Source organism: Crotalus tigris, unplaced genomic scaffold (assembly GCF_016545835.1).
Source record: "Crotalus tigris isolate CLP2741 ecotype Arizona unplaced genomic scaffold, ASM1654583v1 scf7180000019161.1078591, whole genome shotgun sequence".
Lineage (NCBI taxonomy): Eukaryota > Metazoa > Chordata > Lepidosauria > Squamata > Viperidae > Crotalus > Crotalus tigris.
In genome coordinates, this window is record NW_024097408.1 from 512,974 (window position 1) to 528,527 (window position 15,554).

Below are 15,554 nucleotides of genomic sequence, written 5' to 3' on the forward strand. Positions count from 1 at the left end.
ATCTGGGAATCATTAGACTGAAAAGGAAGATAATATATGATCAGATCAGGGTTTTTCTTTTTCCTATAACTTTTAAATATAAGTATGGTTACTTTTAGTTCCAGTCCCTGAAACAATTTTAACAGATCTTTGACAGGGTTATCAACTTTTAATCAAATCATGATACATATCTGCCTGCACTTTCACTCAGGTATAAAAGACATTTAGCTAAATAAATACATACATACACATTTTGAGGTGGTAAGGAACAGAAATATGTTCCAGTTTTAAGAGAGCTACTTTGACTTCATAAAAGTAAAATCCCTTTACAATCTCTTCTAGTGATAGAGTCTCCTTGTCCACTTATTTATTTTAGGGTGTAGAATATCTTTCTTTTTAATGGATGGTATGGTCCACTGATTTCAAAATGTTCCTCCTAGCCCCCTCCTTACCCATCCTGTAGCTGATATAAAGACAGGATATCTATTTTTAAAACCAGCAAATACATGATTTTGGTTCAAGAATTACTGTCTTCATGATTCCTATATTTTTCATAATGGGTATTTTAATGGAGATGCTCCTGTGATAAATGTTCCTCTTTTCTCAAATATGAACCCATTCCTGGTTGTACATCTCTCTTTCCTGTTTCCCATATATGGACTGTCTCTCTTTCTCTCTCTTCTTTCTTCCTCCTCCCTCCACCCCCCCTTTCTCTCTCTCTCTCTTTTGGTAAAGCCAAGCTGTGGATTTGAAGATGTTTATGCCACAGCTCTGGAATTTGGCAACAGGCCCTGGGGGTCAGGTGACACCTTCTGTGTCCCTTTTGCTGGGTCTTTAAAGCCACTAGCCCGAGTGCATTCTCCAGGGAAAACCTAACCTCGAACAGACCCAGCATTTATCTGCCCTGCGGTTTGAACCATGCCTGAGCCTGCAAAAACTGGTAAGGGAGCTAAATGTCATCAAATCCATCTGGACACAGAAGATAACAATCCCTCTCCTTTTCTTTCTTTTCTAAAGATAAAATGGAATATTGAGCCAGGGAAGGTTAGTAATAACTGATATGGGCTTGTACCCTGTCCCGGTTGCTCTGTTTGGGATGCGAATGCTGTGCTTGGCCCCTGATCTCCTCATCGCTCTGTCTTTGAATTTTGCCAATTGATGGATAGGAATGTGCCATTTACAGTATTGGTGCTTTGCTTGTGATGTGATGGTTGCTAAGATGGAACTGAAAGGGAACTCCGAAGTCTGATAAGGATTTTGCTTCAATCTGCCACAGGAAACGGTTGAGACAATAATTTAGGCCCACCACCCAAGTAGATATATTGTAAGAAGTGACGGGGAAAACGGGGGCATAAAAATAGTGATAGGTTGAGAGTGTTGATTGAGTGCTGAGCATGAGGATGAAAAAGGAGTGTTAAAACTTCCTGATGTAAGGATATTATATTCTATGATTATGTAGATTCCATTATATTCTATAGTATATGATATTCTGTTACATTCTGTCATGTTCACAAACAAGCAGAAAGTTTCCTGTATGTTTTAAAATAACAGAAAGCAAAGAGAAAATAAAAGTAATGGATCAATTATTTCAGGCAGAAATTCTTCTTGGTCCATTAAAAGAGATGTAAAGAGAGATCTTGGGCCCAACTATGGAGATTAAACTGATTTAGGGGTTAATAGGATTCAGTTTCTCTCCATCTAAGCTACCTCCCAGGGTTTTTATGGGAATAAAATGACAGATTGAAACTCTTACACCAATTTGGGCTTTCTTAGCAGAATAATGGAATGTAAAAACCTAACCAAGTATAGATGTCACAATTTCTTCAGCACCTCTCTGAGTTCAGTAGTTTTTAATCTTGCTTCCAGATCAGAGAGAACTTTCATCTCTGATTATTAGCCAACTGTGAACTCTCATTCTCAAAATTTTTCTTTCTTACAAAATGTTTACTATATGTATGCAATTGCATTAATTTGTTACCTACCCTTTCATCTTTGTGTTGCATACTCTTGACATTTGAGCTGGATTAACACACTGCACAAAGCCTAGTTTATTTGGTTCATATATTGCATAGTGAGACATAAATTACATTAGCTGGTTTTACACAAAACATTAAAAAAACAAACAGCATAATATGAGAAGTTTACCTTAAACTGTATTTCCTTGTGTCCAAAAAGTATCTAAAGGTCTTTTTTGTTCAAGTGTATACTCTCCCCCCTCCTCTCCATCTCCCCCTCCCTCTGATATGGGGCCAAATACAGTTGTACAGTAATCATTTCCCACAACAGAGTGATTTTCAGAACTTGAACTGAGTACAAGTTTCCAATATTTTTGGCCATCATGGAGGGCAACTGATGAAAGCTGAACTAGAATATAGTGCAATTTAGGGAGGGAATATAGAGAATTTTTGATGTTCCAGGTGTTCTAGGATTCCAGTTACTATCATCAACATCGATCGCTTGCTGGGTCTGAGAGGAGCTAAAGACTAAAAATATCTGAAGGACCCACTGTTTCTCCCTCCCACCCTACTTTGAAAGTTCTTTATTTCCTTCTTTTTCTTCTTCTTTTTCTCCTAGATTTTTTGGTAAGCAAAAATATTGATGGCAATACAGTATGATAATCTTGAATAATAGATGCTTTAACACAGCCATACCTTGAATCATTTGTAAAATGAATAAGACTAGGTAAGGGTTTGCTTTCACTTTGCCGTTCATCTTATCACCAGATGGCTACATCATTTAAGATAACTTATACTTATTTGCCAGGATGCATATACTTATCTCTTTCACAGCTAGTTAATCCTTTCTAATAGCTGTATTCAGATATCAGAGATGATTTATTAGTTGTGAATGAAGCAGCAAAATTGCTTAGATGTCATTAATTGGCTGACACCGTGCTTACTATAAAACTCAACTGCAGAAAATGTTTAATTTAAAGGTTTAAATATGTAAAGCAAAGTCACTTCACATAAAAAAAATTGAGCAGGATTTGCAGTGGAGCTATTCTAATTTCTGGAGACAGCAGTATATTTGGTAAGATATTTCTCCAAATAGAACTATGGTTTTGTAGATATGTGATAATAAATGCAATCTGATATCTGCTGTGTTGATAACATAATCAGGTGCTATCTACCAATGCATAAGATTACAGTAGTGGGAGAAATAGACTTGGTTTTTATAGCATAAACACATGCCACAAACTACTGTCCAGCACTGGGACATTAGAAGTGGAAAGTCCTGCTGTGGTTTTAGATTGTTTTTAAATATGTAACTGTGTACACTGTACATATGCATATACATTGCTTTTTAAAAATACTTAAAAAACAATTGGGTGTCTGTAACTAAGCACTGAAACTAAAGACAAACTAGAAACAAAAATTAAAATAAGCAAGAAAATGGTAAGAGAACACCTATTTGACCTTGAAGAACATAAATCATTGGGACTCAACAGATTACATCCCAGAGTTTTGAAGGAGCTGGCAGATGTTATCTCAAAACCATTGCACCACATCTTTCATAAATCCTGGAGCACCAGGGAAGTACCTGAGGATTGGAAAAGGGCTGACATAGTTCCCATCTTCAAGAAAGGGAAAAAAAACAGATCCAAGAAACCACAGACCAATCAGTTTAACATCAATACCTGGAAGATCCTAGAAAAGATAATAAAAAAACAGATCTGCGAACAACTAGAAGCAAACAAAGTTATAACTAATAGCCAGTATGGGTTTCTTAAAAACAGATCATGCCAAAGCAATCTTATTTCATTCTTTGATAAAGTGACTAAACTAGTGGACCACCGAAATGCTGTGGACATAGTATACTTAGATTTCAGTAGGACGTTTGATAAAGTAGACCACAACCTACTCCTTGGTAAGCTAGAAAAAGGTGGAATAGACCACATCACAACCAGATGGATCTGTAGCTGGCTGGAAAACCGTACTCAATGAGTAGTCCTCAATGGTACTACATCACATGGAGAGAAGTAAGCAGCCGAGTACCATAAAGTTCCTTCTTAGGCCCAGTACTCTTCAATATTTTCATCAATGACTTAGATGAGGAAATTGAAGGGGAACTCATCAAATTTGCAGATGACACCAAACTGGCAGGGAGTAGCCAACACCCCAGAAGACAAACTCAGGATCCAGAAAGATTTAGACAAACTTGAACAATGGGCCCTATGCAACAAAATGAGTTTCAATGTGGAGAAAAGCAAAGTTTTACATTTAGGCAGGAAAAGTCAAAGGTACAAGTACAGACTGGGCAAGACCTGGCTTAAAAATAGTAACTGTGAGAGGGACCTTGGAGTCTTAGTGGATGATCACTTGACGATGAGTCTGCAGTGTGCAGCAGAAGCAAAAAAAGCAAATACAATCCTGGGTTGTATAAGCAGAGGCCTAGAATCAAGATCTATAAAGCAAAGTATTAGTACCGCTTTATAAAACCCTAGTAAGACCACACCTGGAATACTGCAGCAAATTTTGGTCACCATATCACAAAAAAGATGTTGAGAGTTTGGAAAACAATCAGAGAAGAACAACTAAGATGATTAAAGATCTGGAGACTAAAACTTACGAAGAACAGCTGCAGGACTTGGGTTTGGCTAGTCTAAAGAAAAGAAGAAATAGGGGAGACATTAGGGCAGTATTCTATTATTTTAGGGGCTGCCACCATGAAGAGGGGGTCACATTATTCACCAAAGCACCAGAGGGCAGTACAAGAAACAATGGTTGGAAACTGATCAAAAAGAGAAGCAACCTGGAATTAAGGAGAAACTTCCTGACAAGGAGGACAATTAACCAGCTTGCCTCCAGAAATTGTGGGCGCTCCATCACTGGAGATTTTTAAGAAGAGGCTAGACAGTCACTTGTCTGAGATGGTATAGGTCTTCCTGCTTGAGCAGGGGGGTTGGACTAGAAGACCTCCGAGGTCTCTTCCAGCTCTATTCTATTCTAATTCAAATTGTTAAAATACACCTAGATTATAAAAAGACATTCTTAACAAACACAAATCATATAATATAGATATTCTATTTCAAAATACCTCATCATTCCTTTTGTGGTTAAACAACGGAAGTCATGCTTAGATCAAAGGAATATTGAGCCAAAATTTATAAAAGAGTGGTTTTTATATATTTAAAGTGGTTATAATAATTACAGGGGTTATGATAACTAGAAAGAGCTATATAGTAACACAATTACAAAAATAAAAAATAAAAAAAATAGGATTTGAAGAAAATGTAGTATAAAAGGATAGAGATTATATTGTGTGAACCAAATGTCCCTGTGCTGAGATAAGATGTTAAGGAAGAAGAAACCCAGTACTTTGGTAGTGGAAAGTAGAATTCCTGCAATCCAACCCACAGGAATCTTTTCTTTGTTCATTTTAACTATTCTCAAATTAAGGAAAACATTTGCCAAGGAGACAGAATTAATTAGAACTGGCTACCACTGCCATTCAACACCAGCCTTCCTATTTATGGAGAGTTAAATGACTATCACATACAGCAATTGAGTAAAATGGGGATAAGCAATTAAGTAAAGTAAAGCAAAATTGAATAAATTAAAACAATTGAGTAAAGTGGAGTAAGACCAGGTCCTAACCTATACTTCCTTCATGCCTGCCACTTGCACACCTGATGTGCTAGTTTGGTTGTGAACATAAGTACAGGTAGTCCTCGACTTACAACCGTAATAAAGTCCAGAATTAAGGTTGTAAGTTGTTGTGATCATAAGTGGAAGGATCACATGACTGAATTTAAAATTACTTTTGTTTTTTTCCTACAATTATGAAGCAAACACTAGTGTTATTAAGTGAATATGGCAGTTGTTAAGAGAACACCACGATCATTGTGCGAATCCATTTTCCCTGATTGGCATTTTTGCCAGAAACAAAAAATAAATGATGGAAATTGGCAAGAAAGTCGCAAATCCCAGCCATGTGACCAGGGGATGCTGCAAATGACCATAAAGTTGAGCTGATTACCAAGTGCCCAAAATATGATAATGTGATTTGTGGGGCTGTCATAATTCGGAAAACAGGTCGTAATTTGGAAAACAGGTCATAATTCATCATAGAAGATATCATTTGCTTTGGAAATAATTTTGAATTATGACTTTGGAACTTATTTTTTTAAAAAAGAGTAGATCACACATGTTCTTAATCCTGAATGTACCTTCTTAAAAATCAGGAGGAATGAAATGACTTGATTCCACTCCAAAGCAGACATTCAAATATTGATTTGGTTTGCTTGCTTGAATTCTCTGATTTGCAGACCCAAGGAATGTATGTTACTCTTGGCAATTATCACTGAAGCAAGAAGTGGAAACCTATGGTTTTTCTGGGGCTCCATATCTGTGCTACAATAACCTTCCTTTTCTAATAGGAACTGAGGCTCAGCAGGGCTTAATCAAGGGCAGTAAGTTCCCTGGGACCAAGTACATAATGATCCTTTGAAAGAAGCCAAATGGATTGACCATTAAGTATTTTCATCCTAATAATAATCATCCTAATAATAATCAGTTGGGTCCTAAGCTGGGCATCAGGCCAGCTTAGGACCCAACATGTGGCACATACCTCTAGTTGCTGCCTCTGCCCCCAGATCTCTCAACCAGAGCCATTGCTTCCTTTTGCCTCATATTATGGGTGGCCTTGGAGCTGGATTTTGGGAGATGTTTAGAGTGTTTTTAACTTTTTAACCTCTGCTAAGGGGTTGGCATACCAAAGAAGGACTGGGAAGGAGAAGAAATTGGTTCAAATAACCTGATGTAGATGAGACTGTGGAAATGTGGTACCAGGTTTGTGATGCCAAGAGAGATGAACCAATTTTTCCATATCTCACTGCCAAGGTCTTGGATGCATTGCACATCACTGTCACCTAACAGGTGTCATCAACCCAGGATAAAGAAATAAGAAGGTGAGAAGTGTATGAAAACAGAGAGGATGCATTGTGTTGCTATGGATAGATAGATGGGAGTACAGTCAGCTGATTTGAGGTAGGAGGACTGGTGTGGGTGGGTACACATGTGTTTATGTTTGTGAGAGTTTACATCTATCATCAGACATTAACTTATGAGCTAGGAACTTTGGCTAAACCTTTAAGTATCTGCAACGGAAAAAGAGTGCTAAGTGGTTTGTTGAGGGATGAAAAATTTGGAGTTGGAACAACAGGCTAAAATTATGAACTTTGAGCTCGGAATTTCAGTCATATATTTAGATCATACTTCAGTTATGGACCCACAAGGACTGAGGACCAATATAACCTGAACTATTAGCCAACTGAGGAAATGCATGTATTACTGTAAGATACAACATGAATACTCAATGAAATTAAAGTTAGAATAAGCATTTCCTTTTGACTGAAGTCTTGTGTATCTTGTCAAAGGGATTGTTTTTGTAGGAAAAGATGCTGGATAAATATGCTGTTAAAGAGATGAATATGAAAAGCAAAAGAAACACATTTTAGAGAGAAACTGATGCAACATAGTAAATGGATTCGAAAGATTGATTTGAACCAAAAATGCCTTGTGAATACAGATTTGGTACAGGAAATTGCACGGTGCAGGATAATAAATCTGCCACCTATCCGAAGTAGGTCATCTTCCTCCCTACCTTCAAACTAAATAATTTTGGGTCAATCCTCTGAAAAAAGTTAAACTCTGGAAATCAAGGAAATTGGACTGAATATTCCTGCTCCAGAGGCTTCTGTTTAAAGGGCTTAGTCTAGTTCAAGCTCTTGAGGAAGATTGATAGAGGGAAAGCAGGGCCTTGAAGTTGTCCTTCAAGAGTTAGCACTCATTTTATTATTAAGGTTGCAACTATTTCTAAATATACATTTGTTCAATTGGCTGATCTCAAAAAGAGCTAAGTATGGTTGGACTTGATTAGTACTTAGATGGGAGATTACCAGAAAAGTCCAGGACTGTAAGCTGGGCTGAGATTTTTTTTTTTTTTTAAAAGAAGCAGCCTGAAATAAAATAAACTGTGTCCATACTGTAGCATAAAAAAACTACTATTCTTATTTTTACAGATAAGGTGAATGGAAATTTAAGGCAAATCCGTGAACTCCTTTGATCTTATTCATTTCTCTTGTCTCTCTTACTCATTCCCAGTAATTGCCCCAGATATATTGCTCAGTATGCAGCTCAAAAGCTGTTTCTGGAAATTATTCAGTGATTATTCTTTTAGCTGTAATTCTGAACTCAGTTACTAGAAGAGAATCACATTAACTCAGTGGATTTATTTCTAAATAGACATCCATGTGATTACCCTATTAATATATTTTCCTAAATTATGTTTATTTTTCATGGATTTATGTCCCCATAAATGTATTATTGTGTAGTTTATTGCACATTCTTATCCAGTAGAACTTTGGAGGCAATATTACACTCAGAGATACTTTTTCTGAGGCCACCTAAGAACTACATGAAAGGAGCACAGACTTTGTCTCCTATTGTCATGCCAGACACTCCAACCAGACTTTTTGTCTTGCTGTACTATCAGTTTCAATTCCAATTTCAGACCTAATTGTTTAACTCAATTTATTTAGACTTTGATTCTCCAAATATTTTGGATCTTCTCCAGATCATATGCTGAAATGTATTTGTGCTGTAGTATAGGATTGACTGAAGAGATTTATTTTGCCACACAGATTTATCTATTTTAGGAATGTTGATTGTAATATTACATGTACTGAGATAAATTGCTTTTAAAAAATGCCCTGATATACAACCATCATGTTTGCAAAGTTGTGTGCATCACAAGGGGTTTATATCTGCCCTTGTGCATGATTAAGTCTTTGCAGGCATCTGTCTAAAACTCTAAGTATTTGCTAAACCAAGCATGATTCTTACCAAGTCTTTTCAGCAATATCTGTTAAGAAGAATGGAGGAGGGTTTGAAAATTCCAGCAAATGAACAATTTCTCTTCTACTACCTGTAGACTACTTTAGGTTGATGTCTTCCTAATATTCTTTTTTTTTGCCATTTTGTGAAATTGACAAATTGGTAGGTCTATTTATTGATAACAAAGAAATTTGCAGGGGAGTCTCCTGAATCTTAATTGGTTGGGGAAATGATAATTTCATTCCCTAGTTGCAGTTGGACACCGTGTCTACTATTCCACAGTGGATTTCACTCAGCATTGTATCCTTCTTCATTTTGAAATGTCACCTATGATGGCTTAATTATCCTCATTACAATACGTTGTGGGAACCGCATATATTGTGGTTTATTCAATATTCCATGAGTAATACATGAATCATAATTAAGCAATGTTGATAAACCATGCATTCAATTATTAAGGTATGAACCCTGTCTACATTCTGTATCTATTTTATGAAATTGGTGGAACAGTATTATATAGAACTTTAACACTGGTAAGAGTGTTCATTGTATTCAACATGGACAGGGAGTGAGTTTTGCAATGATAGAGGCATTTTTCTTACTATCTCCCTCTAGTGTGTTAAAATTTCATTTCCCAGAACACTTGTTTATTGTGGCATTCCCATTCTATATGGGGAAAACTGAAATATATTTGAGCTTTATACTTACTTATATATTTATATATACTCCCATTCTACTTTCAAGGGTAGTGACCTAGATATTAAAATAAAATAATAAAAGTATAGCTACATTCCAACTGTAAATCCCAGTTGATGTGTAGGCTGATGCTAGTGTGATGCATGAACACTTGATAATCCCATTGTTAATATGGAGAGAAAGTCAAGTTGGTAACTGCATATTAATTGTGTAACACAAACTGGAACAGTGTGAAGAATGGTGTTTATATGACTGATGTGATTTAGAGATCTGCTGGAATAGATGCCCAATTTTATTTCATATAGTTATTGGAACAGAGACTGTACAAAGTATTTAAATCAAAATTCAACTGAGTTAAAATGCAAAAAGAAATGGAATACTTGGTGCTACATTGCACATCTGAATCTATAGCATTTCATCCTACCTCTTAGCTGAATTATATATCATCATGAAATTTTTAAGCATGAGGCATACAAATCTTCTAGTTTTGAGTTTTATGTTTTAAACACAGGAAAACCTACTTTTTATTTTGCTTCTTTGACTCTGAGATTAGTATGATAAGCATTCTGGGAATATGTACATAATGATATTGCCTAGGACAGTGGTGGCGAACCTATGACATGCGTGCCAGAGGCGGCACTTGGAGTCCTCTCTGTGGGCACATGTGCCATTGTCCCAACCTCGCCTCCCCCGATGACCCCCTCCTCACCAGCAGCCCCCCTGAAGGAGAATCGCCCCTGAGCATGGCCCACGCGGAGCAGCGCAGCCAAGGACATGGCAGCCAGGCAAGATAGACAAGACTCTGCCCTCATACCCCATCGTGCACAATTGATGCTGCAGGTCGTGGGCAGAGGGCGTGACCACCATAGCACTGCTGGGCTGCCTGGGTGATCTGTAGCTGGCCCTGGAGATAGTGAGTGGCCCTGCGGGCAGGTGGGGCAGGGGGTGGAGTGGAGGCGGGGCCATTTTTGGCCCACTCGGTCTCTAAAAGGTTCGCTATCACTGGCCTAGGATCAATCTTTTTAATAATGAAACATGGAAATATCTATATTATAAGATGCATATAATGACTACTGCACCTGGAATGTGTATAACATTTATTTTGCATTAGATTCAGATTCTAGGATCTGATAAGTGGATCATTTAATATTTACTGTGCAAATGTACCACTTAATGCATATTGTGCATTAGATTCAGATTCTAGGAAAATGAATCTAAAAATGTATAGTCTGCATCTTTCATTTCAGCTCAATGGATTCACACATAGTTGGGTGTCTGTATAAGGACAGAATATGCACTGAGATATGCATGCTTAGAGAGTGCAGGAAAGCACTGCATATTTTTAGTTACCTGTATATTTTTTCTTGAAGTTAAAACTTGCTGCTGAGGTTTATCTTTACATTTGGAGGGACATCTTTCCCCTTTAAACCTTGCACAGTGGATAATTTGCATTTCTGGGTTTGAAGCAACCTGCCTGGATTTTGCAATGGTGAAAATGAACTCCTTGGTAAGAAGCAAGTAAAGTAAACTGAGAGGCCTAGCTTCACCAGAGTGCTGATGCCAAGGGATTCATCTTCAGCCTGTGGGTTGAATTACTTTAGGGGCTCAGCAAAAGCAGCCTAAAGCCAGGGAGGCTAATTATAAACATGGCCATGCCTGTTTTCTTGGGCAGAAAACTGTACTCCTTCTGTGCCCCTAATAGGGCAGAAGGCCCCCCAAATGGCAAAGTGAGATGGAGCTCATGAAAGGTCAGAGAAGCACTAATGGGAAGGGGTGAAAGAGATACAGGTACAGTGATGATATGTACTGTATTACAAAGAACAGCCCTTTATTTCAGGAAGCTTGCCTTTAGATTGCTTTATTGTTCAGATTCACTTTTGTCTTTTAACTGGATCATTTAATGTTTACTGTACAAATGCTACCACTTAATGATCTTACAATACATTAATATCAATGAAGATTAACATATATTAATATATAATTAATATATATTCTTTGTAAAGCAAAGACATAAATATGAACAATTACATTTTTTTTTATTCTTATAAATCTTTTTGAGATTTGCCCCTTTTCAAGTTTGCCCTTTATTTTTTTTCTGGGAAAATATGATCACTATAGCTATTAGTGAACCATCCTAAGTTAAGATCTCCCAAATAAAGCCTATGAGAATATAAGTATTTTATTGATGAGTCCAGTCCCAAATTCAATGGAATCCTACATTGAAATCCTTAAAAGCTAAAGAGAGGGAATGATTAACAATTCAAAAGAAATCACTATATTACTTCAAGATGAGAACAGCCTCATTTTATATCTGCTGTGGCTTCCAATTGCAAACGAAGGAGTGAGATTACCATCTAGTTTATGGGGTTTTGCTTTCTAATTAATGAGCAGATGAAGCCATAGGCCATTGTTGAGAAACTTTAAGATGTGTAGACTACAACTCCCAGAATTCCTCAGCCAGCCAGTTGAAGTCCACACATTTTAAAGCTGCTAAGATTGAGAAACACTGTCATAGATATTACTCCTGCTTAGTGCTTCATGTTTGCAGGGTAAATTTAGGGGAATCCTCCTGAATTGGAGTGGGGGATATAGACCTTTATATTAGGAAGTAAATGATTAAATTGGGGGATCTTACGGTTAGAAACCATGATCCTAAGAATTTCCTTTTTCCTCTTTAGTAAGGTGACCAATTTTTTTACAATGAAAAGGAGGACACAAATAAATTGAAGAAAAAAATATCGTAAATAAAAGAAACGTTTTATTCATTGCAACAATAAGACAGAATACACTATAATATGATAAATGCATAATAAAAACATTTGTAACAATAACATTTTATATTGTAATTATGCTTACATGCCACATCCCCGCCCGCAGCCGCCCCACCAGCACTGCTGTCCCGCCATGTAGAGCAGGCCCACGCGGCTCCCAAAGCACCAGCTGTGCCGGCTCCGGCCCTGGGGGCAGCCCGCCATTGACACACCCCGCCTGCAGCTACCCCGCCAGCACCACTGCCCACCCTGTGTAGCCCCATGTAGAGCAGGCCCCATGGCTCCCACAGCATGGGGGACAGCTGGCCACCGCCACCCCTCACAGCTCCGCCCGCAGCAGCCCCACCGCCTCTGCCTCTTGTGCCCGCAGCTATTATTGCCCTAGCAGTGCTGAAGATCAAGAGAAAGTTACCATGGCATCGCCGCTCCAGTCTCCTTCAGGTGTCTTCGGGACTAACTAGGAGATGGTGTATTTGAGTAGCAAGGAGGGGTGCAAAGTTCCTGCCAATTTGCCTTCGCTGCAGACAACCTACATGTGCAAAGTTTGCCGGCCGGGTGTTTTGGCATGCTTAGCAGCAATTCCTATTGGCTTTCAAAAGCCAATAGGGGGAGTAGCACAGCTCATGCAAAAAAAAAAAAAAAAAAAAAACCATCAAAAAAAGGTGCTGGAACGCTGTTCTGAGCGTTCTGTGAGAAAAAAAAAAAAGCCCTGCAGATTAGTCTTCAAATATCGAAAAGGAAGACATGTAGGAGGACACTTTTTGAGGGAGGACAGAACTCACAAAGGGAGGACTGACCTCCCAAAAGGAGAACGGTATATGGAAGACATTTAGGAGGACACTTTTTGAGGGAGGACAGAACTCAAAAAAGGAGGACTTTCCTCCCTAAAGGAGGACGGTTGGTCACCTTATAAACTGTTAAAAAACCAACCAAACAACCAACATTTTCTAGTTGTATGTGCCCTTTGTCAAAATGCAAATAGTTCTATTCTACTGTAACATTTCTGAATTCTGCCCACTCACCCACCATTATCATAAGAGATCAGTCCCAATAAAGTGATAGATGAGTGACTTAACTTTCACATCCTTGCAAGTTTTCTCAATGTCATTGTCTTCTTTGGAGCATTTGGGGCCTTTTTTTGACTTCTTGTTCTAGGTTAAAGCCTAATATTTCTTGATAATTTTCCATCCAAGTACTAACCAATCCTTCTTACTTTCTGAGCACAATTGGCCTGCTGAATATTCAAGTCCCTTTTTTTAAAAAAAATCAGAAGGATTTTATTTTCCCTGCAATCAAGCAATAATTTTAAAATTACATCATCATTTTGAGTAACTAAAAGGAAAATGGTCACATTGGAGTATTTATAAGTGTATGTCTTTTCAGGCTGGACTGATAATAAACCTCTTTTTCCCATAGTCTGCCAACTAAACATGTTTTATATAGATTCACCATCCACTTCCACTACTTCTTCCTCTTCCAAATACTGACTTACATAGGTACCATCCAGACACCTTTAATGGCATTATGGGAAATATTTTCCATTATGCTTGTACAGTTCTGAGAGCAGTGACACCTTGAGAGCTGTCCATTAGCATGGTCAGTGCCACCAAAGAGGCTACAGAATTGCATAAAATGCAGCTCTGCTATTCTATATACAGAGATGTACGTGTAGGACATAAGTACTATAACTGAGATGCATTTAAATAAATAAAGGCATGAATGGTATGAGACAGATACTAACTGTTGATGGGCAACTCTGGGCCTCATGGCTGCCTTCCCTTCTTACGTTTTTTTATTTTTAAACAAGAGTTAAAATAGACATCCCTTTAAAAAAAGACAGAATATTGTCTTCATAAAATGGGACCTCTGTGATTTGGTTACAGGAAATCAGCTGGCCAAGTCACCACAACAAAGCAAACTGGTCCGGGGGGGGGGAAGCTGTAGTGTATTAGTTTTAGCTTCTCTAGACAAAAGAAATGGGGATCAGAGTCCTCTCAAATTGTTCCCTTCCGTGTAGTATCTCAGAGGCATTCATGGTAGTGAAGTGAAATAAAGAAAGAACTGGATTTAACGTGTGGATAGTTACAGAGAGAAAAGAAGCTTTCTCCCAGGGACTGCTGAGTAGATTCCAAGTCTCTCATCAGGCTCCTGAACTATGCAAAACATCTCAGGCAGAGCTGATCAGGCAGGTCCTGGCGGAGCCCATGCGACAGCTGGACCAACTTTCCGGTGGGATGGGGGTGGAGGGGGTGGGGCATTGCTCTTGCTGTGTTATTAGTGATCGCTTTGGGTGATAGCTCAGCACTCTGCACCAGGCTATATTAGGGGTCAAACAGGCTGTGAGAAAGGATCCGGTCCTTGTGTTAGCTTTATTGGGAGGCATAGAGTGCAGACGTAGCACTTAAAAGGGAATAGACTATGTCCGGGGTCACGCAAGAGAGTGTGCTTTCTAAAATGAGAGGTGCTTGGGCTTAAACATCTCTGCATAGTCTTCATCTCCTAATTCCCATCTTTTTCAATTGTTTGCAGTTGCTTAATAAGCTACACACTGTCCATGCACCAGAAAAGACATGGGAATCTTATGAATCCAGACTTGAAGGAATAGATTAATTCTTTGCTTTTTTGTAGGAGAATGAGCAATTAAGGAGCCACAATCCAAAACACTTGTCTGATTGCAATATATGTTCATATATTCCTAGAGGTTTAAGTAAGCTCCAGGTCCTGCCTTCTCTACAGCAGGGGTCCCCAACCTCCGGTCCCTGAACCAGTACCGGGCTGTGGCATGCCAGCAACCGGGCCACACAAACAAACAAAGGCCCATCTGTGAGATGCAGGCCGCACACAAAACCACACACCCTCTGGTCTGTGGAATAACCTCACTCCACAAAACTGGTCCCTGGTGCCCAAAAGGTTGGGGACCTCTGCTCTTCAGTACATGGCTTGTAATACATTTAAAAAATAAATTCAGTAGAGGACATCAGATAACTATTGTCCCATTGAAAGGGTTGCGGCCTTGTTAAATAAGTTATAGTATGCTTGATGAATCAATTGCTCAATCAATGAATTAATCTGCATAACAATATAATAAATGTTTCTTTCTTGATGGTGCCAGCCAGTTGCATTTTTCCAAATCCTATTAAAATACTAGTGTTAATAGTAGTATTAACAAAACTAACAATTACAATATTTTAAAAGTAATTTTTATTTCTCCCCAAAAAATCTGTTGCTTAGTGAATTGGAGGCATTATTACAGGTAGTCCTCATTTAACAA

At 38.3% G+C, this 15,554-nt stretch overlaps 1 protein-coding gene across 2 annotated transcripts in view; it reads left to right on the forward strand.

Moving 5' to 3' along the window:
- The first annotated feature begins 795 nt into the window (after positions 1-795).
- MYBPC2 (myosin binding protein C2) overlaps positions 796-15,554 on the forward strand; it is a 74,536-nt gene continuing 59,777 nt past the window's right edge. The window contains exon 1 of one of the 2 annotated variants that reach the window (XM_039360177.1): positions 796-919. In XM_039360177.1, the coding sequence (XP_039216111.1) occupies positions 898-919 (22 nt within the window). In that variant the 5' untranslated portion in view covers positions 796-897. The remainder of the gene's footprint in view (positions 920-15,554) is intronic. The other variant, XM_039360179.1, reaches the window with a different exon arrangement.